The following is a 26,808-nucleotide window of genomic DNA, read 5'->3' as shown; positions in this document are numbered from 1 at the left end:
GGAATTGAAAATACTGAAGATTAAGACTACATCCTCAGTGTTGGTGGCGGATTTATCTGTATTTTAAGACTGGAATTTTGTTTCTCATTCTTGTTTCATTTCTTCTTGTCTGGCTGTAGCGTTTCACTGGCCAGTATGACTTGAAATGGATTTAAGTTAGTTCGCTGTTGTTTCTGATATTTTTCATTTAAGAAAACAGAAATCTTTATACTTCACCATGCATCTGAATTTTGATTACCTTTGATGGCTTTCTAGTACATTTTTCGGCTTGCAAGATCTTGAAATGTTTTAAATATCAACAGAAGGTCTAGGAATAACTTACTATGCTGGCTTTGGGCTAAAATGTTTAAATATTTTCGGAATTTTTTTTGGGGGGGCTAAGATATTTCCAACTCCTCATCTAACAAGCAGTTGCAGTGGATGGATCAATTGTGATCAGAAAGTTTTATATAGTGTTTGGTTGCCTGGAAAAGGGAAGGAAAGTGAAGGAAAAGTGACTTCCTACAAGGTTTGAATGTTTATTTGAATGTTCATTAGAATACTTAGAATTTATAATTCAAATAACCAGCTTGTAGTTAGACATCTTATTCTTATTTTATTTAAAGGGTTAACAACATAAAAATCCCCTGTGGTTTCATATCATATATGTCGGTACCCCATGGTTTGAATTATTCTGAAAAATCGACGGAAATCGTCAAATGTAACGGGGTTAAGTGAAACGACGAAAATACCCTTTTAATATAAGCGAAAATTGCAGAAGTATCTTGTACTGGTATCGATACTAATGCTTCTCTCTCTAATGCTCAAGATTCTGATCGATTTGAAGGCGCAGGTGTTTCTGAATGTCTCCATGGCGAGGTTGATATTGGCAGTCATGAAACTTTTCAACCAAATGGGGATCAAACCAATAGAACAGCAGAATCTGGGGTAGTGTCTCAGTTGGTTGAAAGCAAAAGTGAATGCCGCCAGACCAATGGTAATGATGCGATGCAGATTGATATTCCTAATGATCTGATGCAGCCATGCAGGTTGATATTCCAGATACTAAGTCTTTAGAGGACTAGAAAGATATAGGAGTTGGAGAACAGTACCAGCATGATGGACAGGTTAACCATAAAGAGCAAGATTTATCAAGTCCAGAAAATGCTTCTGAGACGGACCCAACAGAAAGAATGGACGAGAAAACAGAAAAGCTTCCAAGCTTGCTGAGTATACATCAAGCTGGATATGTTTCGCCACCACAGAATGAAAATGAATTCTCCATAATAGATTTAGTTTGGGGAAAAGTCAGAAGCCATCCTTGGTGGCCTGGACAAATATCTGATCCTGCTGATGCTTCAGAGAAGGCAGTCAAATATTACAAAAAGGACTGTTTTCTCGTAGCATATTTTGGAGACCGAACTTTTGCTTGGAATGATACATCTCTACTAAAGCCCTTCCGGCCACATTTCTCTCAGATAGAGAAGCAAAGTAACTCAGAAGCATTTCAAAATGCTGTTAGCTGTGCTTTGGATGAGGTTAAAAGACGTGTTGAGCTAGGTCTAGCCTGCTCTTGTATACCAAAGAGATGCATATAAAAGATTGAATATCAGATTGTTGAAAACACTGGGATCCAAGAGGAATCAAGCAGAAGAAAAGGTGTCGAAGGGTAAAGTTCTCTTGTTATTAAAGTGTGAAGGGTAAAGTAGGCATATTAGGAACAAGTTTGTAGTAGAAATCTATTTTCCACAAGAAACACGCGCATTTCCAGTGCGTTTAAGACAAACGCCGTACATTTGACGATTTCCGTCCATTTTTCAAAATAATTCAAACTATGAGGTACCGACGCGTATGATATCAAACCACAGGGGGCTTTTCTGTATGATAGCTATACCACAGGGAGCTTTTTTGTTTTTAACCCTTATTTAAAAAATTAATGAATTAATAATTTATTGAATTTATATGATGTTAGTATTATTTTCTTCTACATGTATATGAAATTAGTGTATATATATATATATATATATATATATATATATATATATATATAGACACACACACACAAACTTATTGTTAAAGAATGTGATTAATTTTCAGGTAAGCAACTCTTCCATTATGCAAAATGTTATAGTTATTACATGTTTTTACATATATTAAATACCAAAAATGAAGAACTTCAATATTGAATTTTTTTTATTAACAGACATACTAGCCAATTTTTTCGTGACTTTTCAACTAAACAAAGATAAAAATTTTATATTTTCTTGCATCATTTTCTTGTTAACCAAACACATGTGAGAAAGTTATTTTGCTTTTCCTGTACCTCACTTCATATCACTTATCCCATGGCACACTTTCTTGCATGATTTTTCCCTCAAACAAATAAAAGGGTAAAACAATTACTCACTACAAGAAAAGAAAAGTAAGGAAAAGTCGAGCATAAGTTTTTCTGGAAAATCTGGGCTTTATGACGGGGCTTTACTATTGCCAGAATGAGTACGCTTCGGATCGAGATACTACGTTGTTCTGTGTACAGAAGTATGTAAGGTCCAAAGAAAGTCCCTGGCCAACCCATATAACTAATAGAACCAAAGTAAGAGTAGCATGTATCTAGTGTTCTTCAAAGGATCACCTAGGTGATCGAGAAGGCGTTCGTCTAGTAGTTAAGGTTCAGCTTTCAAGAATTAAAGATTTTGAATTCAAATTTCTTTACTCCTTCTCCGCATCTTAAGTCCGACCCCTCCATTATTGAAAAAATCAAATCCAAAAGCTAACTCAGCTTGCAGGTGAAGTAGTGATAGGTCTTAGATTCGACTCCTAAATTATCGTTTTTCTATGTAAGATTTAAAGTCTCCTTTAAAATAATGAAATATGAAACAACAAAAACCATCCAAATTAGTGCTTGTAAGCCTATGACATTAGACCATTTTTACTAAGCCTTAGGCCCTGTTTGATTATCCAATTCAATACTTAAATTTAATGAATTCAAATCTTAATATGTTCTGATGTGTTTGATAATTAAAAATCGAACATCTGAATTAATTAAGTGGCACTAAATTTTTTAGGTAAAATTTGCTCCAAACAATAAGTGACAAACTATTCATTTATCACTTAATGTAATGTATAATCAAATATATCAGATTTAGTACTTAACAATTCAATAAATTAATGGATTCAGATTTTATATCTCATATTTCAATTTTTAGACTTCAGTTTTATCTAATACACCTTTAGTCTAATTAGGCCAACCATTGTGCATGGCATACAAAGCTCATTATGCCTATAGTTCTTGGCCAAAACTTAAGTAGATTGGATTTTCAAAGATCCAATGATCTAGATTGTACCATATCATTTGGTGAGATGGTGTGGTATAATCTAGACCATTGGATCTTTAAAAACCTGATCTACCCAAGTGTGAGCCTAGTTTTTAACTCATTGTGAAGGCGATTGTACGAGGCTATTGACAATTTAAATTGGACAGTGTTGTGTCTGTCGACCTAGCTTCATCTAGACCATCAAATTAAAGTTTACAAAGGAAATAAAATTTTTCTTACATATTTGAGCCACTTCTACTTTACCCAAACTGAAACCAAGTTCAGAAAGCTCAATTAAGAGCCCCACCACTCCCCCAAAAAAATAAAAATAAAAAAAAGAAGCCCTTAAAGAAAACAAAACCCCTCGTGCAGTTGTCCCAACTTATGAGGATTAATCAATGTTAGGGTTGTAAACTAATGAAATGTACTAGAATAACAACCATGTCTTAATATCACTTTGTTACAACCAAGTTAACCAATTAAAACATATGGTCTGGTCCTCTCAAAATCATTTGACATCTAATAGTTTCTACCCAAAAAAAGGAAAAACATAATAATTATACATCATGAAAGATCCTATTGCAATCATTCTAAAATCCTTTTGAAGCCAAAAATGCACATACTTGTTATGTTCGAGGACAGTAAATGGTTTTCCTACTTCTATGATTTTTCATGTTCAACTGAGTTTTGCTGTAAGTAGCAACTTGTTACCAATTTTTGAATCTTCTTCATTTCTAGGTGTCAGCAATTGTTTGTATCATTTTGTCCATTTTGTTAACCTCATTTGTGCATGGGCTCCATTTGGTCCTCCTCTTAGGAGACGAGAGGCGCTTACCCTTGACCATCAACCACCCTCATCTCTCTCTCTCTCTCTCACAGAGACTTTTGATACCAGTTGATAACTTGATATATGTACACTTTCTTTTTTCTACTCTCACCTTTACCACTACCATTAGTCTACCGCAAGAAACGTTGCTAAAGCAGCCTCTCTGGCTATCTCCCCCACTTTACACTCTTTATCTCTTTCAAGATTCTTCCTCACTCATCCTCCCACATAATACACACTACTCACACACACAGAGAGAAGCAGAAAAATACATTTCCTTATCCTAAGCTAGCCAGCTCAGCTCAACTCAACAAGGTTGTTGTCAAGTTCTACATATATATTCATAACACTAGTCAAACCTTGAGAAATGTACTAAACAAACCAAGTAATATAATGGATGGTTCTTGCTCTCCGTTCTGTATGGCTAGGAATGAAGGAAGAAGACCTATCAGCTACAAATTCGCCTCCTCCATTTTTCCCTACATCACTTCATTAACCCTACTTTTTTTCCTCCTAGTTCTGATAGCGGATCATCATCATCAGCAGGAAAATCCCAGTTCATTCCAGCAAGCTGATCCCAGATATGAATCAGCTAAACTGACGGGGCAAAAGCAAATGATTTCAAAATCTTCTACAAGGAGAGATTGCAGAGACAGTGCTCATGATTCGACAAATAATGGAATCCATTTTTCACCAATAGGAAGAAAAGGAGGGCGCCATTCTGTTAAGGTTCCATCTTTCTCATGGAGAGATAAAATATTCAGTGCCAGCGCTCATGAAGTTCCTAGCGGTCCAAACCCCATTTCAAATAGGTGAGAACTGAGAACAAGAAAATACATCAGAGGTAGCAGAAATTAAGAATATTGTGGGTTTATGTCATGGCTAGTCATCTCTTGGTGCTTGTGAAAATTGTTGTTTCTACAAAACGTTATATACTATATACAATCGAGTGACACCTTTTGGTTTATGATTCAAGTCTTGAACGTTATAATTACAATTTTTTTGTTGTTATTTAGTAGCAAGTGTATATTATTTTCCAATCATTTTGGCCATGGGGATGCATGGAGATGGGATTGCAGCCATGATGATCTTTGATTGCTAACTTTTTGGAATAGTCTTTGTTCGGGAAATCTGAAAGGGCCATCATTCCAAGGAGGAGTGTCTTTATTCATTTAATCAAAAAGACATGGTTGATTTGCTTTTTCTCCACACGGAATAGCTGCTTTGAACGGTCCCCCGCAGTAATATTGAAAAAAAAAAAAATTGATTGTGAAGCAAACAAGTATGAATTGTATATGGTCGTGCTAACATGAAGTTGCTATAGTATTCAACCAATACTGATGTTTTTGTGTGTGTGCGTGTCCACATCTCTCTGATTATCCTAATTGAGAAAAATAAATGGATAACTATATGATGGTAGTTTCTGTTCATCTGTTTTTGAGCAGCTTTTGTTCATCTTATTTTGCTTTTCTGTAAAACTATGATGTTACTCAACAACATTTACCTTAATGAAGCAAATTCTTTTATCCATTTTGTTCCTTGATTTTACCTTTTTATAACAAACCAATAACAAATTAAAGAGCAAAACAAAGTACCTTTTACTTGAAAATTGATAAATCTTTGTCCTAGTTTCTTGTATTTAGATTGTGTCATACATCATAGGATCTTGGGTCAAGTGATAAGGAGTTTGATACTCTTTAAACAAAGTCTTGGGTTCGAATTTTGTGGATGGAAAATATAACATTCGAATAACCACTCCTAAAAAAAAAATTGGACAGTATTTTATTCCAAACTAATCACTTCTAGAAAAAGATTTGAGAGTACTTGATTCCAAATTAGTCATGGTCCAATGAGGTCAACCAGATACTACTGAAAGATTTACACCGAAACAAAATTTTAAAAAATTCTTCGCACTAATTGAATTTCTTTCTTCTCCTTGGATGGAAATTTTGTAGGTTTTATTGTCGTTTAAGGCACTTCTCATTTATGTAGGCTTTTATTGCATTAACTTTATGGGCAGACTACTATTCTTGAATTTGAAACATTCTTCCCAAAGCTATTTTTCTTTTCTATTACCATTCCAAGATTCTATGTACAGTTTTACGTTGTACTGAAAGTTTTTTTCTTTTCTGAGCAAAATAGTAGTAACTATTTTATTGACATAGGCAAGAAAACAGCTTCCACACGAGGTTAAACCTCAAGTACATCCCGGACAACCACATTACTAGTACGCAAACTAGGCCTTAGTAGAAGCATATTCGCTAGGCAAAACATGAAAAAGATAATCCCCGGTAAAAGAATAGCTAAAAGAAGCAGTGTATTCTCTAGGACAAGGGGCAAGAACGGTTGCAGGTGCAACCATTCTTGACAGTTATGTATATTTTATATACGACGTAACTTTGTTTGTATATGGTATAATTTACTTTCAACAACATGTAACTTTAGAACAAAATTTTGTGAATCCCACACATATTATTAAAATCGAGATACAAAATGAAATCTAGATCGCATAATTTTTTTTAATCAAATCTTGATCATGAACTGGCAGGAACGACACTGCTAAAAGGGAATAGCTAGCCACGGTCAACAAATAGGTCTCTTGCCCTAATCAATTCAAATGACAAAAAATTTGCAGCACACAAACAAAAGTGTTGGCCCAGATAAACAAAAGCAGGTCTCTCTGAGGAGCACAATGATTAGTATATGTTTGTGGGGTTTAAGCTTTATGAGTTAAGACGAGACTGCATGTAATTATCAAAAGCAAAAGAAGAGAGTGCATGAGTGCATCACCATTTCACCCATTGTTTTTCGTGTAAAGTCACATATGTACCACATTTATATACGTGTCTAGCATCCAATGAAAGAAGCCTGCCTAAGAAGGGTCCCTTTCTTCTTCAAATTCACTAAAGATAAGCCCTTCTACTTCTTCCTGAAAAATAACAGCTGCCACTCTTCTTTGGCCATTTCTTTTAAAAGCTGTCACCATAAAAGTCGGTATTAAATTTGATCGTACGTCTTCATTGCCAAAGCTCTTGTTCTCTTTTGGGTGTCAGTATTTTGCAATTTGCTTGTTTTATACCTGTGGTCTCGCCCGGTACGAAGCTTGGATAAGAACTACAGGATTGAATGAGCAATGAAAGAACAAATTGGGAAGAGGAAGAAGCCATCAATTAATTGAACTTGTCTTCATTGCACTAACAACCTCCCTAGAGATTATGGCTGGCTGTTCTTCCAAAGATGCAAAAAAATCTTTACAGCATTGTAGTTGCTTTAATGGGCTGCAATGATCTGCTTCCCCTAACTTCTAATAATAAGTGTAATTCTGCTAGATACTATTCCAACTTTGAGAAAAATGATTCTTAATTAAATGAGGAAGTTTTACGAATTAATTTGCCAGTGCTTTGGAACCAAAATAATTAGCACTAGAAGAAGCCATTAATTAGAAAAAAGCACACAGACTAATGGTCCCTTATGTTGACAAATTTGTTCCTCTCTGCCCTTTACACTATTTTGTGCATTTCAGTCTCAAACATGGTCCATATGCAACATTTATTCTGGTCCCCAGTTTCATTTGTGACTATTGTTACACTTGAGAAATTCTTGCAGACATCATTTGTCAAGTAGTTTGATAGGCTAAAATGGATCCTCTTTGGATTAAACTTAGAATTAAGACACGCAAACAAACTGATACGAACCTGTAAACACGCCTAAAAATTGTGTATTTCCGCCTTTGTAACTTACTCTTTGAGATGTGATGAACGTAAAATAAATTGGTTGGAAAGATCAAACAGTGATTAAAAAACGTATTTATGATACAATTAAAACTTTTTTTTATGAACAATATCATATACAAATAAACTTATTTTCTCTTGATACTCTAAAAGCCTAAGGGAAATGAAACCTAAGGCTTATTATAGTCCATTCAGTAATCTCAATTGAGTTGATAAGAATATTGATGATTAAGTTAGATTCTGTTCATTCTATATCAGTTGAGTTGGTAAGAAGAAAATTCAGCTTCCACCCCAATTTCATCAAAATAGAGAAATAAAAAAAGAAAGAAAATGCCTTATTATTAACCATTCAGAAGATGATAATGCATATAAAGATAAGAGAATTAGAAAACAGTCCATTCAACGTAAATCGAAACTTTAGTTAGATTAATACAACTTTTTAGGATAAAATGTGACAAAATTTCAAATTTTGGGTCCATAAGATCTTGAGCACAATATTAGAAATAGGAATATAGACATTACTTGTGGAATAGCCTAAACAAGAACAATACCCACCCCTAATTAATTTGGACTAGTAAACACTTATGATGACATAAGTATGCATATGTTTGTTGTCCTTGGAAATACAATCGCATTTTATTATAATCTCATATGGATTGCATATATTTTGTTATTCTTACAAGTAATATGTATGATTACCTTCATGGCTTATTCGAGTTTAATGGCATCACAGGGAATATGAATCTGCACAAAAGTAAGTTTGCATAGAGTTTTAACTAGTTGTGAAGGTCATTTTACCCTAGCATAACTTACAAACAAGAATGGAATTTTATTTTCTTTTTTCTCTATTGGGTACAAGTATATAATAGTCTATATATAGGCTTGAATATATCAGAAGTTAGAAATCCTAAAACTCCGATTAGCACATGAGATTCTTGACACATACTGTCAGCTAAATGAAATAATTAACACGATTCATAAAAATTGACACATTAATTCCATGTGTATACCATTACACACACACACACACACACTATTTGCTTTTGAGGAAAAAATTATTTCATTGCTTTCACCAGAAAATATAAAAGCTACATTGTGAATGTGGGGGTGGGGGGGGGGGGCGGTAAAGGAATCGGATTATGATTTTATTTATTTTTGTAACATGATATTATTGATTACTACTGATGGAACACAAAATGAACACTATGGATTAGAGTTTTTTGGAGGAAAAGGTGATGAAGAGGGTCCAGCACCAAAATCTTCTGGTGGAGGAATGGGTGATGAAGATGCTCCAGCAGTAAAATCCTCTGGTGGAGGAATAGGTGATGAAGAAGCTCCAACACTAAAATCTTCTGGTGGAGGAATAATTGACGGAGCTTCAAAATTATAACTTTCCATAGGAGTAATTGATGAAGTTTCATAGTTAAAATCATCTCGCGGAAGAACAAATGGGGGTGAAACTTCAGAATAAAAATCTTCAGGAGCGACACCAAGTGATGAAGCAGCTTCATAATAAAATTCTTCAAAACTATAACCTTCTGGAGGAATAGCAGCTGATGAAGAAGCTCCAAGATTAAAATCTTCGGAAGAAACAAAAGCTGATGAAGAAGTCCCAAAAGTAAAATCTTCTGAAGAAACTCCAAAGCTAGAATCTGCTACAGGAGCAACAGCTGATGAAGGAGCTCCAAGATTAAAATCTTCTGGAGGTGCAACACCCGATGAAGGAGCTCCAAGATTAAAATCTTCTGGAGGAACAAAAGCTGATGAAGAACCTCCAACATTAAAATAGTTTGAAGGAACAAAAGCTGATGAAGAACCTCCAACATTCAAAGCTTTTGGAGGAAAAAATGCTGATGAAGAACCTCCAACATTGAAATCTTTTGGAGGAACAAAAGCTGACGAAGAACCTCCAACATTGAAATCTTTTGCAGGAACAAAAGCTGATGACGAACCTCCAATATTGAAATTTTTTGGAGGAACAAAAGCTGACGAAGAACTTCCAATATTGAAATCTTTCGGAGGAACAAAAGCTGATGACGAACCTCCAACATTGAAATCTTTTGGAGGAACAAAAGCTGATGAAGAACCTCCAACATTAAAATCTTTTGGAGGAACAAAAGCCGATGAAGAACCTCCAACGTTAAAATCTTTTGGAGGAACAAAAGCGGATGAAGAACCTCCAACGTTAAAATCTTTTGGAGGAACAAAAGCTGATGAAGAACCTCCAAAAGTATAATCTTGTGGATGAAAACCAGCTGATGAAGAAGCTGTTCCAAAACCAAAATCTTGTATGGGGACATAAGCTGATGCAGAAGGGCCAGCAGCTTGAGGAACAGCAGCTGATGAAGAAGCTCCCTTGTTCAACTCATTTGCATGGTTTTGTAACTGGACAAGCATGTCATCTACCCAAGCTTCAACTTTTGCAACCATCTCCTCATCCATTTCCTGAATGGGGGTGGGCAACCAAGCAAACGGGTCTTTTGGAGCACCAATTTGATCCAAATGCTTAGCCCTATTTGACTCAATCTCCATCTGAGCATCAAGCTCGTCAAGTTGTTTGTTGAGTCTATCAACGTTAGCTCGAGTATATGCCTCAATAAGTTGCTGTGTAGGATCGGGTTGCTGGTCTTTTTTGTGGAATCGATTAAGAACAGTTTCCATAGTTGGATGGAAAAAAGAATAAGGCTTATTTGTTGGTGAAAATATGAGTATGCCAATGTCGGTCGAGCACAAGGTGCAAAGTTCACTAGCTTTCTTGTACATTCCATTCTTACGTTTGGAGAAGCTAGCATACCTATCATCAGCGTTTTCTATCTTTTTCATTTCAATTTTCCGACGACCCCTAGTTTGCTTGCCCTCCATGATTTCTTGATAAGTGAAATTTCAGAGGAGAAAATACAATGACCTTTCTTATATCTTCACTTAAATTTATAGTGGAAGGCAAGGATTTGCTAAATATTTGTTCTTAGTGTTTTCCCTTCTTGGAGGGTCATTTATGGTACTTAAATCTTGACAATATTTTGCAAAAAAATAGGTCTGACAGCTCCTTACATCCCCGTTTCGTTGAGCCATGAGAACAAGTAATTAATACTAATATTGAGATATAAATATGTGCTTCATTTCATTTTGTTGATTTCCATTCTGAAAGTGCGAAAATAAATGTCCAATTTTGGCAAGTGAATTTTAAAACTTACCCTATAAAATTACGTTACATGTATATATCCAAGAAAGTTTAGGGGTGTTCAAATGTTGAAGTAAGCACATATGCAATTCAAAGACATGCTGATGCCCGTTTAAATATATAGATTTCTTTTAGCGAACAAATAGATAGAGGCGGAAGAAATTTACAAATTTGCTCAATATTGTAGTAACAAGAATAAGAAGTATTAATGTCCAAAATCTTGTGAATAGATGACATATTAATAACATCACCTACGAAAACAACTACTGGGGAAAGGATAATGATTGAAGAGGTTGGATAAACTTCAAAAAGTGCCATTAGGAAATCTTTGATTTGTGCGATCTTCATACCTAAGCTACAAATTCATGGATTAAATTGCCAAACATGCCATAATATTGAAGATAGGTCTCTGCAACTACAAATTTTCTGATAATTTCAGTCAGCTATATTTGATATGATGTTGGATTGTTAGTGAGGAATAATGCATACCTAAGTGTAGTTTTATGTAATTTAATTGAGTATAGTTTATTGGCAGTGGTACCAGTTGAGTTTCTGTCCTGTACTGTACCATTCTAGGCTTTGGAATGGTAGACTTGGAATAATGTATACCTAAGTGTAGTTCTTTATTATTCGATGGGAAGACCAAAATTTTTTCACATTAGTACACTCCTATGTTTAGTTGCACTCTTTACATCTACTCCCAAGTAACTTTCACATAAGCTTTAAGTTACATATTGGAGCCCGGACCATGAATAGGTTAATTGTCAATAGCAAATTCAACCTCGTTTTTGTCAAAATGTCATGAGAAGAGGACTCTTTATCACAAAGTAATTTAACTTGCCTTCTCAGTCATGAAGTTTTTAAACCCCTATAAGAGCTCATATGAAGTTTATATTAGTAGTAATGCCTCTTTTCTACTCTTTTTTTCTTTCAGAATAAAGAAGTGCCATCAACTGTTATTGGGTTCTTTACGAACTGAGCTTTGCAACTTGATGGGCACTACCTAATGAAGCATATGCATGAGAAATTAACCTATATGCTCAAAGCTTAAACTTATATATTTGAACAAGAAAAGAGGCCTTTCACTCAAAGAGATCACATTCAAGTTTTCACTTTTCCTGGAAGACTGATCGTACATATCCCTACCAACATAAATTCAGCTCAGACTTTGACGCACAAAAAGAAGACTTTAAAATAAGAAGTACTCCAGTATCATTTCGTACTTAGTAATGTTACACTTAAGATATATATTATGTTTCCTTTTTTTGAGTTTATTTTGCAGAATTCATGTGTTTCAACTCTCATGCAGTTAGTCCTATTTCAAATCTGGTAAGCTAGAACGATTAGTTTTTGTCATTAACTAGGTATTTCTCCACCAAATCAGTGGTGTGTGATTTTTCTTGATATAAAAGATATAGGATCTTTGATGATTTTTTACTTAGAGAATTACGTATCAGAATACAGCCATGTAGAGTTATATATGGAGATCATGTACTTTTTAAGGGTATTGCAACTACCACAAGTGTAGAAGTTGGAGAAAGAAGTAAACGAGTTCTGCAGTGGCACTTCTTTGGTAATCGTTCACGTTTTAATGTACTGGCAAAGATTAGAAGTTAACTGTGCCTCCATAAGAAGCTGGAAAAAAGATGACAAATAGCTCAAATTGAAATTAGAAATCAAGCAAAATTTCTGCTTTGGAGGGTCTAAGTCAAGACACTCCTCCGGGTTGAAAAATCTAACTTTTAAAGAATAAAATGTAGCTAGCTACGAAAGAAGAACAAAATTGTATTCCTATATATATATATATATATATATATATATATATATATATATATCTGTGTGTGTGTATTCTGCTAAAGGAAAAGGAGAAAAAAGGGGGGATCATTTATCCCAGTCGAAATGTTGCTCTACTTCACATCTGTAATAATCTGCATGCATGGGGACGAAGAGGAAAAGGAGTTTCTGGCTGAATTGGCGTTGGTGATGGCTATAACTGGGAAAAAAACACACTTCAAGAAAGTTAATCAGTCATATACACACACACACACATCACACACATATGTGTGCGTATATGAGTGTGTATCTAGGAAACATTAGCATAACAAAGTGTAAAATGATGATCCAATTTCTACTACTATAATGGTAATAGATATGTGAAGCTCGTAGTGTTAAAAATAACTAAAAGAGTTGTTTATTGATCTGAAGATACTTGGAAAGAATTTGCTATATACATGTTATCAATCTTTCCGCCATCCAAGCAAAAGGCTTCACCGACTTTGGATATTCTCACCCAAGTAAGTCTCACTTTTGTAAAGAAAAGTTATTGATAATCACTTGAATCACTTTTGTCAAAAGAGGATATTTAAGCAGTCTTTGCTTACATCTTTCTCTTCATTTTTGGTTTGAATGAGTTGAATAGACTACTGAACTGATGTGCTGTTTGTGGATAGTTTCGATACAATTCTCAAAGAAAAGAAACCACTAGGGAGTTTGCATTTGAGAAGGGTTTAGGTCTTAACTTTTTTTATAGACTCATGAACATTGTCGTCCAAGTTTGGGTCTTAAAAGTAGCTTAAAAAAGTAATGAAAGTCGTCAAGATTAAAAAGTGATGGAGGACAATATGATGCCTTGATTGCCAAAAAGCTCTTTTTACAGTTTATGTGCTAGTAATGTATGAATTCAGACTAGATTGAGGTGATAGAGATATCAGATATGGCATCAGTCTGAATTCTGCCAAATTTTGCTTTAAAAATAATTTAATCGTTTGACTGTGGCTTGCTAATTTACGTGGGTGGACCGTGGGGTACCATGGAGTGGACTATGCTGTAGTGATTTGTCACTCGTTTCTTTAGTTGGTAAGCAACATTTTGCTTCTAAATTGCTTGTAAGCCACCTTCCTGATTTGCAGTTCTCTCTTCTTCTCCTTTTTTTTTTTTTTGGTACATATTAATGGTTAAGTTACTGAGGGACAATAACTATAACAAATAGGTCACGGATTCAAATCATCAAGAGGGTTAAGTGAAAAATTACTTATCGCTGATCTTCGAAAAAAAAGTTATAAGAGACAAAATTTGATGCTAAAAACATTCAGTAGTAGGGGAAACAATAGTCAATTAAACTTAAAAGCGTCTGCCAATCGACTCACAATCGCCCCTCTCAACATGAAGGGAAACGTGGACAAGTGTTTGAAATCCAATTGGAGGCAAATTAGTTGAAGTTTTTCGAAAGATGCTGAGTTATACGAAGAAAGAATTCTGACTATAACTTTCTTTGCAACGAGTATTTTGAGAAGGGATTCCACAGCAACTTAACGGTCTCGGAAATTTTAAATTTGGAGACGTTGTGTTCATTCATTCTATGAAGTTCTTGAATGTCGATGAACTTTCTGTTCTCACAGTTCCTCATAATTGATGGCACGAAATGGAAAGGTGTCACTTACCATTTCCTACCATCATGTTACCAATCTGTCAAAGTTTGAACAAAATCTTTTACCAAAAAGAGCAACTAAATTTATATGGTCAAGACGATTTTCAATAATCTGTTAATGAAATTTACTTTTTAGGGATAATATTAGAAACCTCCCTTGAGTTTTCTCCTAATATCACTTGGCACTCATGAGATTTTAAAAATATCATTTACTGCCCCTAGTAATTGTGAAAAGATTATATTAACCCTCACTTGATATATAATTCGCATATTAAATAAATGGAGCTCAAAAAGTTAAGAAAGAAAGAAACAAAAGTCACTTTTTTCTCTTTCTTCTTTTTCAATGTTATCTCTTGCTAATTTTTTTTGAATGACTACGTGATTTTTTATTTGTAAATTATAGGAAACTGAATTTTGTTTATCTTTTTACCTTTTGTGATTGTAATAGAGTGGGGTATGATTTCTTTATTTATTTTGAGTTGTTTTCATAATGCTTAATACGATTTAAAGGCTTGGACACGGGTTGAGAAGAAGTTGGAAATAATATATAAGGTTGATAAGAAATTGATTTTGAGCATATAGAGTTAAATTGATACTAATGTATTTCTCTGCAAATATCTTTTTTGTTTTTCAAATTTATACTTTTATGGGCTATAGTATTGTAACATAGTAGTTCTACTAGAGATTATTTTTTAAGTGATGGTTTTCTTGGAGTAAACAAAATGTTTTAGGAGTATTTTTTATTTAGTGAGCAAAAGGGTAGTTTAGGGTTTTTTGAAATTTTGTTGCACAAATAATAAAAGTAAGGAAGGTAAGTGATATTTTGAAAACTTTAGGAATGCTAAGTGACATTAAGAGAAACCTCAAGGGAGGTTTATGATATATATATATATATATATATATATCTTCAAGGTTTCGGTGTCTCCAAATTCAATTCCTATCCTTTCATATATCATTTGGCTTTGAACTTCAACATGCAACATTTTGCATAATGTCAAGAAGAAGGTAAGAACGCCTTGGCTACCATTCGATTTTCTTTCATCACAAGTATTAATCTGTCAATTGAAAAGTGATTAGGAATAGAGAGAGAGAGAGAGCATCCACTAATCTTTTCACACTTCTGGCTGATAGGCTACTGAAAGTGTAACGATTATTTTCCATTTGCAAATGGGACAGATTCAGATGATAATATGCGTTCCACAATCATGTCCGCATGTCAAAACAAAGCCATCAGGAAACCACCCCTAACAGAGCTAATTCCAGAGTCCAGACAATCATTTTCAGTATGTGAGAACTGGATCATATCTAACATTTGCAAGTTCAAAATTTCTACTTGATACAAATTTAAGACTGGAAGTCCAGAATCCTGTTTCCAAAGTACAACTGGGAGAAGCTTGTACACTTGTGGTTGGATATCTCGGGCTTTTACAGGGCAAATAAATCAATATGAATTTACACTTGAGAGCAAGTTAAAGCTAAAGTTACTGAATGTTGTGATGTTTCATTCACTAAAGAGAAGCAATTTACGGCCTACGACTTTCCAATGAATGAAAATTTATGGCCTACAGACTTTCCAATGAATGAAATCAGGTATCAAGATATCTGCCCGGGCAACCATCAATTAAACCGTCGCCCACTCATTATGTTCTTGACTGTGTCCAATATCCGGACATATTCATAAAAGAGTACGGACTCTTTACCCTCCAGTCCATCCCTGCTCACTCTATTGCTACCTGCCAGATTATTACAAGGACTACCACCAATTACAAGATCGAAACCTCCAATTTTACCTGCTAAACTCTCTATCTTGTATGCATCTAAGGTCTGCACATCATCAAAGTCAATCAGATTCCCCTTCTGATTTGTCTGCTCCCACCAACTGCGGACTATATTCCTATTGATTTCAGATTTTTCAACAGAAACTACGTTGTTCAATGGGATCCCAAGTCGGTGGAGAGCAACTTCTGCACCACCAATCCCAGAGAAAAGCGATAAGATGTTGATGCCGTCAGGGAACAAAGGTTTCAGGACAGACAGATGGTATGCCACAGTATTAACCTGCCATAAATAGCAAACAGCTTCTCATTATCACCATTGTAGTCGCTAAATCAACTCTAAAATATCAAGCTATTTATGCAAGCAAACTAGCGAAATATTATCTACCAGTAATTCAGGATCTAGTATTGCCAGGAGTAAACTTTCCAGTTTGGGCATAGCAATTCATAGGAAACAGAGTTTTTTAAGACAGGTGGAAGTAATGCTCACCTGAAATGAGTTGCCAAGTGATTTATATCTGTCAGTCCTACTAATCCCACCTCCTCTAGTATGATTCCTGGGGAAACCCAGCAGCAACTCAAATTCATCAGGTTCCAAGGGGGCAACCTTGTTTCTTCCTACCCACAGCAAATTCCACTTCTTGCATTGATCAATTACATACTTCTTGACATGCTCAGGTGGCTCCCCATCATATGCTTCAACAGCCTTGCGAATCCTATCCTGCAACTTTGCACTCCCAATTGCTGTTTGCAAGCAGTTTAAATATGTTCGTGAATCCCATGATGGCCACCATCTCTTGGTCAGGGGAAATGTTTCTTCTATGTTGAGGGGCAAAAGTGGACGAAGAGAGAATCTGTTTTGAATTGGTAGGTTATGGACATATCCTCTTTTTCTTGCAGCAGCACAAAAATACTTCGAATCAACAAATTCTGGCTCCACATAATACAAGCACTTTGATATTTCATCCCATACACCCTTAGGAGTGAGTGCAACATTCTCGTAATAAAAGTATGGTGGGCCTAGTGCTTGCTCTGGAAGAGTTCTTTCTCTTACAATACTTGATTGATCATCTGTAGGTAGACCAAAACCTACCATGGGTTTTGGCAGGCGAATCATCTCACTATCTTCTCCTACCATGCCCCTTTGCTTTTTCCTGTTATCCAGCTCAGCATACAGCCTCCTCTTCAATTTTCCATTTTGACTGCAGGTATAATTTGCCTTTGGCTTTGAAAGTGAAATGGAAAAAGCATCAGTTTGAATTAGATTAGTTTTTGGGAGTGCTGAAAGCAAAAGGGCAAAAACATCAGTGTAAATTAGATTAGTATAACTGGAACAGTAGCACTTGGAGATGGAAGAAGAACCTTAATCTCAGCAGGCAGGTCTGGAGCTTCTGCCCTTGCTATTTGAGCCGCACAAATGAAATCGGTTAATACAGCAATTGAGGCATCTGGACCTATAGCATTGTCAAGTAGAAATTCACAAAGAGGTCTACAATAAAATAAAATACGGCAGCAAGGATACAAGTGAATAAGCGATTTCTTAATCATGACATAAGATCTGTCACCCATAGGAAGCAATTGGCACCAGCAGAAAGTTATCACCTTTTAGCAAAGAACTCAATATCCAATCTACCCAAATTAATCCACTTAAAGCCTCAAGAATAAATAAAGCCATGAAAGCAAATGTTCGATCCAAAAGTGTCCTTTCTGAAAGAAGTATCACTTGTTAAACCAATACATGATACAAAGTTCAGAAAAATCAGTTATCTGAATAACAGGAAACTACCGGTAACTTCTTTTCAGGGATAGTCTCATTTAACATAAAATCATTTCAGAAAGATATGGCCCTGATTAAGATGCAGGACTGTATTTGCATCGTTTGGTGATATGATCTTTCACTAAATGTCATGCAGTGGCCAATGTTAAAACCAGTTTTGTTCTGGCAACAAAATAGTCTCTTATGAACCGATCAGAAGTTGAAAGAACATGATAACACCTGCCTTCCAAAAACACAACAAAAACTCACATCTGAATATTCTATGTTACTCCAATTTAACATTTAGATTTAGTATTTGCACCTCAAGATGACTAAGCAAACTTTCACATCCATGCACAGGCTGGTCACCCTCATGTTTTAAAAGCTAAACGCAAAATCAATTATTCTAGAGGTCAATTTCAATTAAAAGTGAGTTTGCATACATTCATGCCATGTGCAATGTGCTGTAATCTGTAAACTGAAGGTCATTAATTTTTATTAGTTAAGCCAATTAGAAAATCCTTTTTCACTCTAATCAAAGATTAACCACCCATTTGGTTGGGAGGTTTCCTACCCCTCAATGGGAATAGACGGGCAATAATTCCCTTTCATTGTGCTTGGTACACCGCAATAGGATTCTCCATTACCCAATTTTGGGTCTTCCAATTCCCAAAACCCATTACCTAGTAATTTGGGCACTATCATCCCCATTACCGACATTGTACAAGAAGCTAAAAAATAAAAGCAAATTCCAATTAGAAAAATCATGGAAATACTACCTCCTCCCACCTCCCACCACTGATGCCTCTTCTCATCTCCCAAGGTTTCCCTTCAATGGCCGCCTCCCACCTTCCACAGCTGCCGCCTCATCCTACCCGCCACCTATCCTTTTAATCTGTAGAAACTCTCTCCCTCACCTCTATCTTTCTGCCATCTCCTCCCCTCCCATTCTATTTCATCCCTCTCTTTTCTCCATGATTGCTTCATCTTTTATTCTCTCTCTTGGTCTTGATTCATAGTGGCAGATGGTTTACAATTGTTCTTGGGTATTTCAATTTTGATAATTTGAGTTTATTTCAATCAAAATTGAAAATTTTAATCATGGCTTATAGTTGAGTTTGGGATTTTTGGTTGTGAAAAAATTGATTTGTTAAGAGTAAGATCCATATTTGGAGATTTGTTTTGGAAACCCAAGAAAGAAAAATTGGTGTTCTAGTTTTCTAATATGCAATTTGGCCTTTGGGGGTTGAAGATTGGTTATTTGCTTGGCCATCAGTGAGGGTGGCAGTGCTTGAAGTGGATGAAAAAGAAACAGAGGAGATGAAGTGGAAGGAAAAGAAAAAGAGGAAAAAAAAAAAAGCAAAAGGGGTTAAAAAAAATTAAAAATGAGAATTGATTCTCATTCCATCACAGATACCAAACACAAGTTTTTACAAAAAGGAATCTTGATAAATTCATTGCTATTGAAGGGATATTTCAGAGTGATTGTCATTGTCATTCTCTAATCTGAACCAAATGGGTGGTAAGTCATTTGAAATGCTAAAACAGAAAAGAAATTAGCATTACAAAATACTCTAAATCTTAGCCATACAAATGGTAAACAAATTTGTAACTGCAAATGAAACAAGTAACTATTATTATTTCTAAACATCTTTGATATATATTCTTTAGACACTGAAATACTCCAAAGTCCACATAATATTAGAATAAAGCCAATGTTGAAGATTAAAAGTTCAAGTTTCTACGAAGTGGCAACAGCATAACATATTTTTCTGAGAAGCTTTTATTTCAAGAGAAAAAGGGCCGTAAAAGTGAAAGGATTTCTAAAACTAGTACGAAAAATCTCTTCTCTTAGATAGCAACCCAATAGGAAGAAGTTTAGCTCCTACCAAAACATAAGTAGATAACTCACAAACTAGGAAAGTTCAACCATTAAAACCCAAAAGAAAATTGTCAAATTAGAAACTGATCTGAAAGATCCTCAAGACTTTTCAACCAGAGCAGGGATATAAAATGCACATCAGGCACTGTCAGTGATTAACCATAAACAGAATAAGGGTTCATTCAGCTACAGCTAGAAATGTGTGAACAGAGAATTGATATGAGCAGTGAAAGCAGTAGTAGTATAAAGGTGCTAAGATAGACAGCCTAGATTTTACCAGCAAATGAAATCTATGACATGCACAAGCTAGAAGCCTGATGGGGTCAAAGATAATGTTGCTAAGAACAAGTTGTTAGGTCCTGTCTTTAATTATGTCTTAACATCTCAGCCACTGTGCCAATGAGTTATATCAATAAAAAGAAACTATTATAGAGGATGATTAACGGTGTAGCATCAGAGACTGACTATTCATACGAAGCTTGACCGCCAGGTTATCAAAAAGAAGAACATAAAGGACCACAAAGAGTGAAAAAGGAAGTCAAAACACAAGTCTGAAATATAACAAATTAACATGAAAAATCATTCTTAACTAAAGTACCCAACATTGTACCAGAATTGGGAGATAACTCAGACTAATCCCACTTCCAAATGCAATGCAGGAAAAACATCAAGGCAAAGGAACAAAAAGAGAAGGTTATTTTACACATCCAACAAGAGTTCCAAAAATTAACAACCTACAGTAAACAAGATACAGAGTTGCACCTTTAAAGATTCTCAGCAAATATATCTTTTCTTGTTACTCACGTAGTTACTAATATCAGCATAACTAAATAAACACAACATGATTATGAGCAAAACAGTAAACAAAGTAAAGAAGTATTAGTATATGCACCACATCTATGCATAGCTTCTGTCGCCTCATCAACAGAGTATCCCATTTTTTGTAAGGTTTGCAATTTTTTCTCCGACTCGGACAAATCATCAGAATTTTCCTGCAAGGATTTTCTTTTATTAGACATAGTAATCATACTCTTGAAAGCCTTGGAAAATTTTCACACAAAATGCTATAAATAAAGATGAATAACTTCTAGAATTTTAGAAAGGCTGACAATGATGTGTAGGTTTATGAACCGGAAGCCTTTGAAGAATCTGGAAAAATGTCCAGCAAAACCGTTTGAAAAGAGGAACAACAATCTTAAACATCACACTACATTCAGGTATACCCTGAACTACTGTCTTCTCTGGAGCACTATAATGTCTATTATATTGTGAATTTCATTTCAGAGGATTGTGGTTCAGAAATCTCAAAAGAAAAGGTCTTGCATTTGGTGCTCGTTATGTATTCCGATGCTGGTTAACCAAATATGAGAATATAAAAATATAGAATAAAATTTTATTCATACTCTAATTTGCTGGAATCATTATAAAAGAAACAATAACTCACCCAAGAATTAGTTTGAAAACATAAAAGGATAATTTTAATTTCATAATGATATGATAAGCATACTATATAATCACCTCTGGTGTACTAATAACAGACATCAAACGGGGGAAATAAAGATAACATTCGAATCAGGAAATCCTTCTATTGAGAGATGACACAATGAGATTATATTTTTGTCAACTTAAAATTTGAAATCCTATGATCTGAGGCTTGGTTCTATAACTTTGATGTGTATAACTCAAAGTCATGTCTTACATTTATTTGAATCAATTTTAGGCATAATACTGTAATCATATATTTTCCAATCAATTGAATGGTTCACCAACCATATATTGATGCAAAATTTTCTCTTGATAATTCTCTTAATTATATACATAAGATACCCAGAGCATGGCCTAAAAGTTACATTCTTGAAGCTTTCTTAGTAGCTTTGGTGGTGCTGTCCAATATACTGTAAAATTTAGTCGAAAGCTTTGAAATTTTTTCCCAAGTAGCTTTCTCATTTTTTACTGATTTATTAGCTTTCTTCCAAGCAAGAAATAGCATAAAAAGAGCAGTGCAGAAATCGATTTTGAGGAGGAAATGGCTGTAACTAGAGAATCATTCTGCCGTTTTAAAAAGCTTCCAAGTACTTATCCTATATACTTAGACTAGAGGGCTACCTATGCATCTGAGCTAAAATTCATGCAAGGAAGGGCCAGCAATACATTTACAAGTGCAATCCAAGTCACAAGCAATTGGACCAGTTTTACAGATGATGGAGTCCCTACAGATTGAGAAACAGGGAAAAAATTGTTGGCTATCAAGCGTAACTGTGGTGAACTTTGAATATTCTTACTCGATATCCAAACACATATATCATGAACACTGCTCACTGGAATGGCTTAGATGAGATAGAAGTAAATTCTTTTGGATATACCATGTTAATCATATGAACCAAGACTCTTTTGTCCATTATAAAACTAAAACACATAAGTTGTTGACAATGGCACCCAACAGATTGAAGGAAATTGTCACCCCACACACAATTGGTTCAAAATCTAGTATTACACAAGGGCACTATATAAATGGACAAAAAAGAGAACTAAGAAAGAACAGGACAAGTATCACAAACCTCATCATCATCATCAGACCAGCTATCAATATCTGAATCATGAAGAAGGCTCTCATCATAACCAGAAGTGCTCTGATCAGAGTCAATACAGCCATGCTCTTCACTGGAATTCTGAAGTTCCTGCAAGAAAAAGTCAAACCATGAATCTCTGAAGGACTACAAATCTGCGTGCAGCAAATTATTGCCATTGAATCAGCCAATAGAGAATCCCATTCTTCAGGAAAGTTTTCATCTGTGAATAACACATGTGGGATGTTTTACTATTCTTCTCATTCTAATGACTACCATACTTGACTGCTAAAAGCACAAGAAGCCTTCATAGAATATTATAAGCATTTTTCTCTGACTCTTTGAATTTTCTGTGTCTACACTGGAAAATCAAAAGCCTAGTGCAATTATTTCATTTGTTAATCAAACACACTGCAGCCTTAAAAAGTCAGCTTGATCATTTTAATTTCAATGCAATCAGAACCAGAAGTAGCCTAACTCATTTAACACTCATACTTGAAAACTTTAATAATGTAGAGTACAAGTTGCATATTCATGGTTTTATAAATTTCAAACTAGTTGCCTTTCATCATTGTTGGACAAAGAGCACCAAACAACATACCTCTGTAATAAAAGATCCTACATATGAAAGAAAGAATGCCTTAATGGTCTTAAACTTCTCATTCCAATGAAAAGGAATAAGAGTGTATGCACCAGAAGTAGCTCTAGCATTACCATTAGAGGGAGAAAGGCACAGAACCAAGCATCACAAGAAAATTGGTAAAAGAATAATCATGTAAAAACTCAAAGCAGAGAGACATAGAAATACCAAAACTATAAAAGTAATATTTTTTAAATCATGACATGCATCAGTCACCAGAAAGAAATAAAGAAAACGACAGAAAATCTACAGTATACGGACACAAGTATGTAAAGTAATGAATGAAAATTATTTTTCATGGATTGAATATCTGGGTACTTAGATGAGAAATTTAAGCAAGCAGTATGAGAAACACACAGGTCTTTGTAGCAAACAGATTATTTTTAAAAAACACTGTTCAATCTAGCCAAGTGCAACATTAAATCACTTCAAAGTAGACTATGTCAGATGCAATCAAGCAATTTGTAATACTTCTATACCACAAACAGATATTAGCAGGGGAGCCAATCAGTTTGCAAAATTGATGCCTTGCATGCTGAATAGCCAAACCATGATTCTTATAAAGCTGCAGATGCGTCTGACATGGTAAAGTTTACATTAAACAAATACTTCTCCCAGAATTTGCTCCTCCTAATCATGTGTAACAATCAATATTGATGTGGAAGACAAGAAAAATAAGCAGGCACAGAGATGTGCTGACACAGCACGCACCCACCCAAAGACTGTAACCTACGATAAACATGATGAAGCAATGAGTAGTAAGTCTCAATGGTGCTGACATCACTCACCAAGTATGTAAGAACCGTATCTAGTATTTTCCCTTCGGAACTGCCTTCTCCTGTACATTTAATAAACAATGTCACTAGCAAAACTTTGAAAGATGAACATGATTCTCTACATGGAATAGAAATGTAGATACCAATTTCTTCAATTGCTTTGACCACCAATTTATCTGGAAATCCCATCCCTACGAAATGCTGAATCAACTTGGAATTGGAAGAATGAGCAGATGAGCTTTCCTATGGACAAATAGGAGGTAAGAATATTAAGGTTGGGCATAAAATAATACGATAAATAATTATGTTGTGCCACAGCCGTTAATACAATTCACACAATTATTTATCACTTTGTACCCGAAAACAACAAAAGAAGTGTTTATTAACTCTACTATCAATGGAAAAGTTTAAAGCATATACCTCGCCATTGCAAACAATTGTCACACCACCAGGAGTGGGCAAGTTCGAAGTAGAAATTGGTATTTCTGAAATTTCTAGTTCATCTTCAGTATTCCAATCAATGTCACCAAAGTCATCCCCAGACGCATTACTCTCCTGAAAAGAAAGAACAATACACAGCATAGAAATTGAAGTAAAAAAGTTTTTCTAATTGCTGCTTCTAAGTCTCCATGGGCTTGTCTCGACAGCTTAAATTCAGCTGGAGTTGCAGCACTCCTTTTAAGAAGCTTTTTTTATGAAACTAAGCATTTTGACAGTGTCTGATGATCATCTTCCGATAATTCTAGGACTAGAGCACTTTAATCAGCAGAACTTTTTGCACAAACTAATATTTTGTAGGTTTGAGATAACTATTCAGTTTAAGAAATTAAACATAAAGTTTGACTATTTTACTGCAACATTAAGAATACGACTATGCATAGAATCAGTTATTAAGAATTAAAACCAAAGACTAGTAAGTAAAAATAAGTACCTAGTGCAAGTAATATCCCGAACACCCACATTAAGCACTTCACTGAGAAATCCAGTAGCAAAACTACTTAGTACAAACCATTACAAATCCCAAATTGGGCTTAGGAATTAATCTTGAGTTGTGTTCACCTGCTTTCAGCTTTGTCTTTTAGCTTGTTTTATTTATTTAATCCTAGAAATGGTAAAAGCTGATTTACAGAAGCACCCAATTGTGATTATTAAAGCAGCATGCACTTCAGCAAGAAGCCACCAAAGCAATGAGAATATACTTCAGCAAGAAGATTACTAAACAAGAATTTCTAAACAATTGAGCAACATTTTACCATTTCTCGAGAATTTTCAAGAATCCCAAGTCAATATCTCCTCAATAGCAAATTCCCAACCTGTTCACTGACAATAAAAACGAAAGAACAGAAGGGTCAACAATAAATTCCCAATACAAGTCAAAGCGTGTTTCCCCCCTTCTTCTTCACAGGGATATTCATAAATTACCATCTAATCTGAAAAGCTCAAGCTTAAACAAAATCGCTATTTCCTATCCGAATCGCTGCATGCTGGTCAGAATTTTTACAGAAAAAGTGCTGGCCTTCTTTTACATGAGTATACGAGCCCTTCTTTTAATTAGTTCTTTCCTTATCAAACAAACAAGAATCTTTTTGATTTAACAAAATTACAAGACAATTAAAATTATCAGTTAATTACCAATCATCCCAAATTCACTACAAAACTGGTGTAGTAATTTATCAGACAAAAACAAAATCCAACCCAGCAAAATTTAGCTCAGGAAACAGATAGAAAACGTGATCTTGACTTGAATACTTTTGTATACTTCAACAATGTGGGAGTACTACTAATCTGCATTCATAACGAAACAAAAAACCCCCGAAAAACCCATTAAAAAGAACTGAAAATGAATGAGAAAAAACAGTTTTCCAACCGTAAACAGGATTAAAAAATGAGATTGAATTAGGTTGCAGAGAAGCATGCAGAGCTAGAATATAGAATCACCGATGAAGAAATCGGTGGGCAGTGAATTTTGAGCGAGGGAAATTGCCAAGAGGTTTAGGAGGGAGAGAAACTTACAAAGAGGGAGCAGAGAGAATCAAATTCGGCAACAAATATGCAAAAAGATTGAAAGGAAATATTACAGTCCAAGCTGAAAAATTTTTGTGCGCTACTGAAACGGAAAACGCACTCTTTTACATGCACACGCGCATATGTTCAAAATTCTGCATTCACGCGCCACTACCCTTCGATGGGTTCTAAAAAAATATTTTTTTTTCCTTAACATTTATTGTTAATATTACTCTTGATAGTTGTAATTTGATGCCTCTAGGAACTCAGAAATTGGTATATCAGTAATTAAAAATTTTTTAGATTTATATAATTTTTTTAAAATGCTATTTATATTATACATAAATAATTGATATATAAAGATGTTGTGGCACTTAGCATTGCACAAGCGAGAGTAAGATGAAATCTATACTCTGAGCGTGTGTAGCAGTGCTGCCCCTTTCTTTGCTGGCTGGCACTATTCATGATAAGGCCTGACCGATTGCATGCTTTTGTCATAGGCTTTGTTTGGATTCATCAGTTCAATAGTGGAGTGATGTCATAATATGAAAGGCTAGCTGTATGTCACTAAAGTTTTTACTCGATGAAGATTTAAATTAATATTCGATGAGTTAATAATTTATTATTTATTTTAAATTTTTAATAGTTAAATATTAGACAAGAGAAATTTATGTCAATTTTTTTAGTTATATAAAAAATAAAAATAAAATATCCCTAAATGGTAAAAGCGCTTTAAAATGCATTGATCGATTCTGTGTGCAAAAGGGTTCCTTTTATCAAAATTTTAGAAACTATTAACTCAAAGTGTATAGCTTTGCTGAAGGATTCCTTAAACAACGGCTGTGGAATATATTTGTTACACGAACAATAAATTTTACATCATGGTTCCAATGGCCATTATTGGCACTATATTTTTCTACCATATTTGCCTTGGATTTGTGTTTCGTCTT

The 26,808-nt window shown here is 34.9% G+C and overlaps 1 protein-coding gene across 4 annotated transcripts; it reads right to left on the bottom strand.

Annotated features, from left to right (window-relative positions):
- Positions 1-15,769: 15,769 nt before the first annotated feature.
- LOC113710258 (DNA (cytosine-5)-methyltransferase DRM2) lies at positions 15,770-25,990 on the bottom strand. 4 transcript variants are annotated; one of them, XM_027233160.2, is made up of 10 exons: positions 25,868-25,990; positions 25,108-25,174; positions 24,275-24,409; positions 23,998-24,097; positions 23,867-23,916; positions 22,430-22,549; positions 20,764-20,863; positions 17,596-17,687; positions 16,724-17,458; positions 15,770-16,516 (listed from the first exon to the last, which is right to left on the bottom strand). In XM_027233160.2, the coding sequence occupies exons 2-10, from the start codon at positions 25,108-25,110 to the stop codon at positions 16,076-16,078; spliced, it is 1,776 nt and encodes a 591-aa protein (XP_027088961.1). In that variant the 5' UTR covers positions 25,111-25,174; positions 25,868-25,990; the 3' UTR covers positions 15,770-16,075. The 4 variants fall into 4 exon arrangements, with proteins under 4 accessions (XP_027088961.1, XP_027088964.1, XP_071921693.1 ...); XM_027233163.2 differs by lacking the exon at positions 25,868-25,990 and adding an exon at positions 25,793-25,864 and having other exon boundaries at positions 15,928-16,516; XM_072065592.1 differs by lacking the exon at positions 25,868-25,990 and adding an exon at positions 25,722-25,862 and having other exon boundaries at positions 15,928-16,516.
- Between the last annotated feature and the right edge of the window lie 818 nt (positions 25,991-26,808).

The sequence above is a fragment of the Coffea arabica genome, chromosome 9e (assembly GCF_036785885.1).
Source record: "Coffea arabica cultivar ET-39 chromosome 9e, Coffea Arabica ET-39 HiFi, whole genome shotgun sequence".
Lineage (NCBI taxonomy): Eukaryota > Viridiplantae > Streptophyta > Magnoliopsida > Gentianales > Rubiaceae > Coffea > Coffea arabica.
This window is presented reverse-complemented; position numbering and strand designations above follow the sequence as displayed.

Bases quoted from the DNA above. Each gene is read 5' to 3' on its own strand.
- LOC113710258 (XM_027233160.2), bottom strand. The intron at 24,098-24,274 runs GTATATGCTTTA...ATTTGTCCATAG, and splicing joins CAATTGTTTGCAATGGCGAG to GAAAGCTCATCTGCTCATTC. The intron at 22,550-23,866 runs GTGAGTGATGTC...TTTTTCTTGCAG, and splicing joins ATACGGTTCTTACATACTTG to GAACTTCAGAATTCCAGTGA.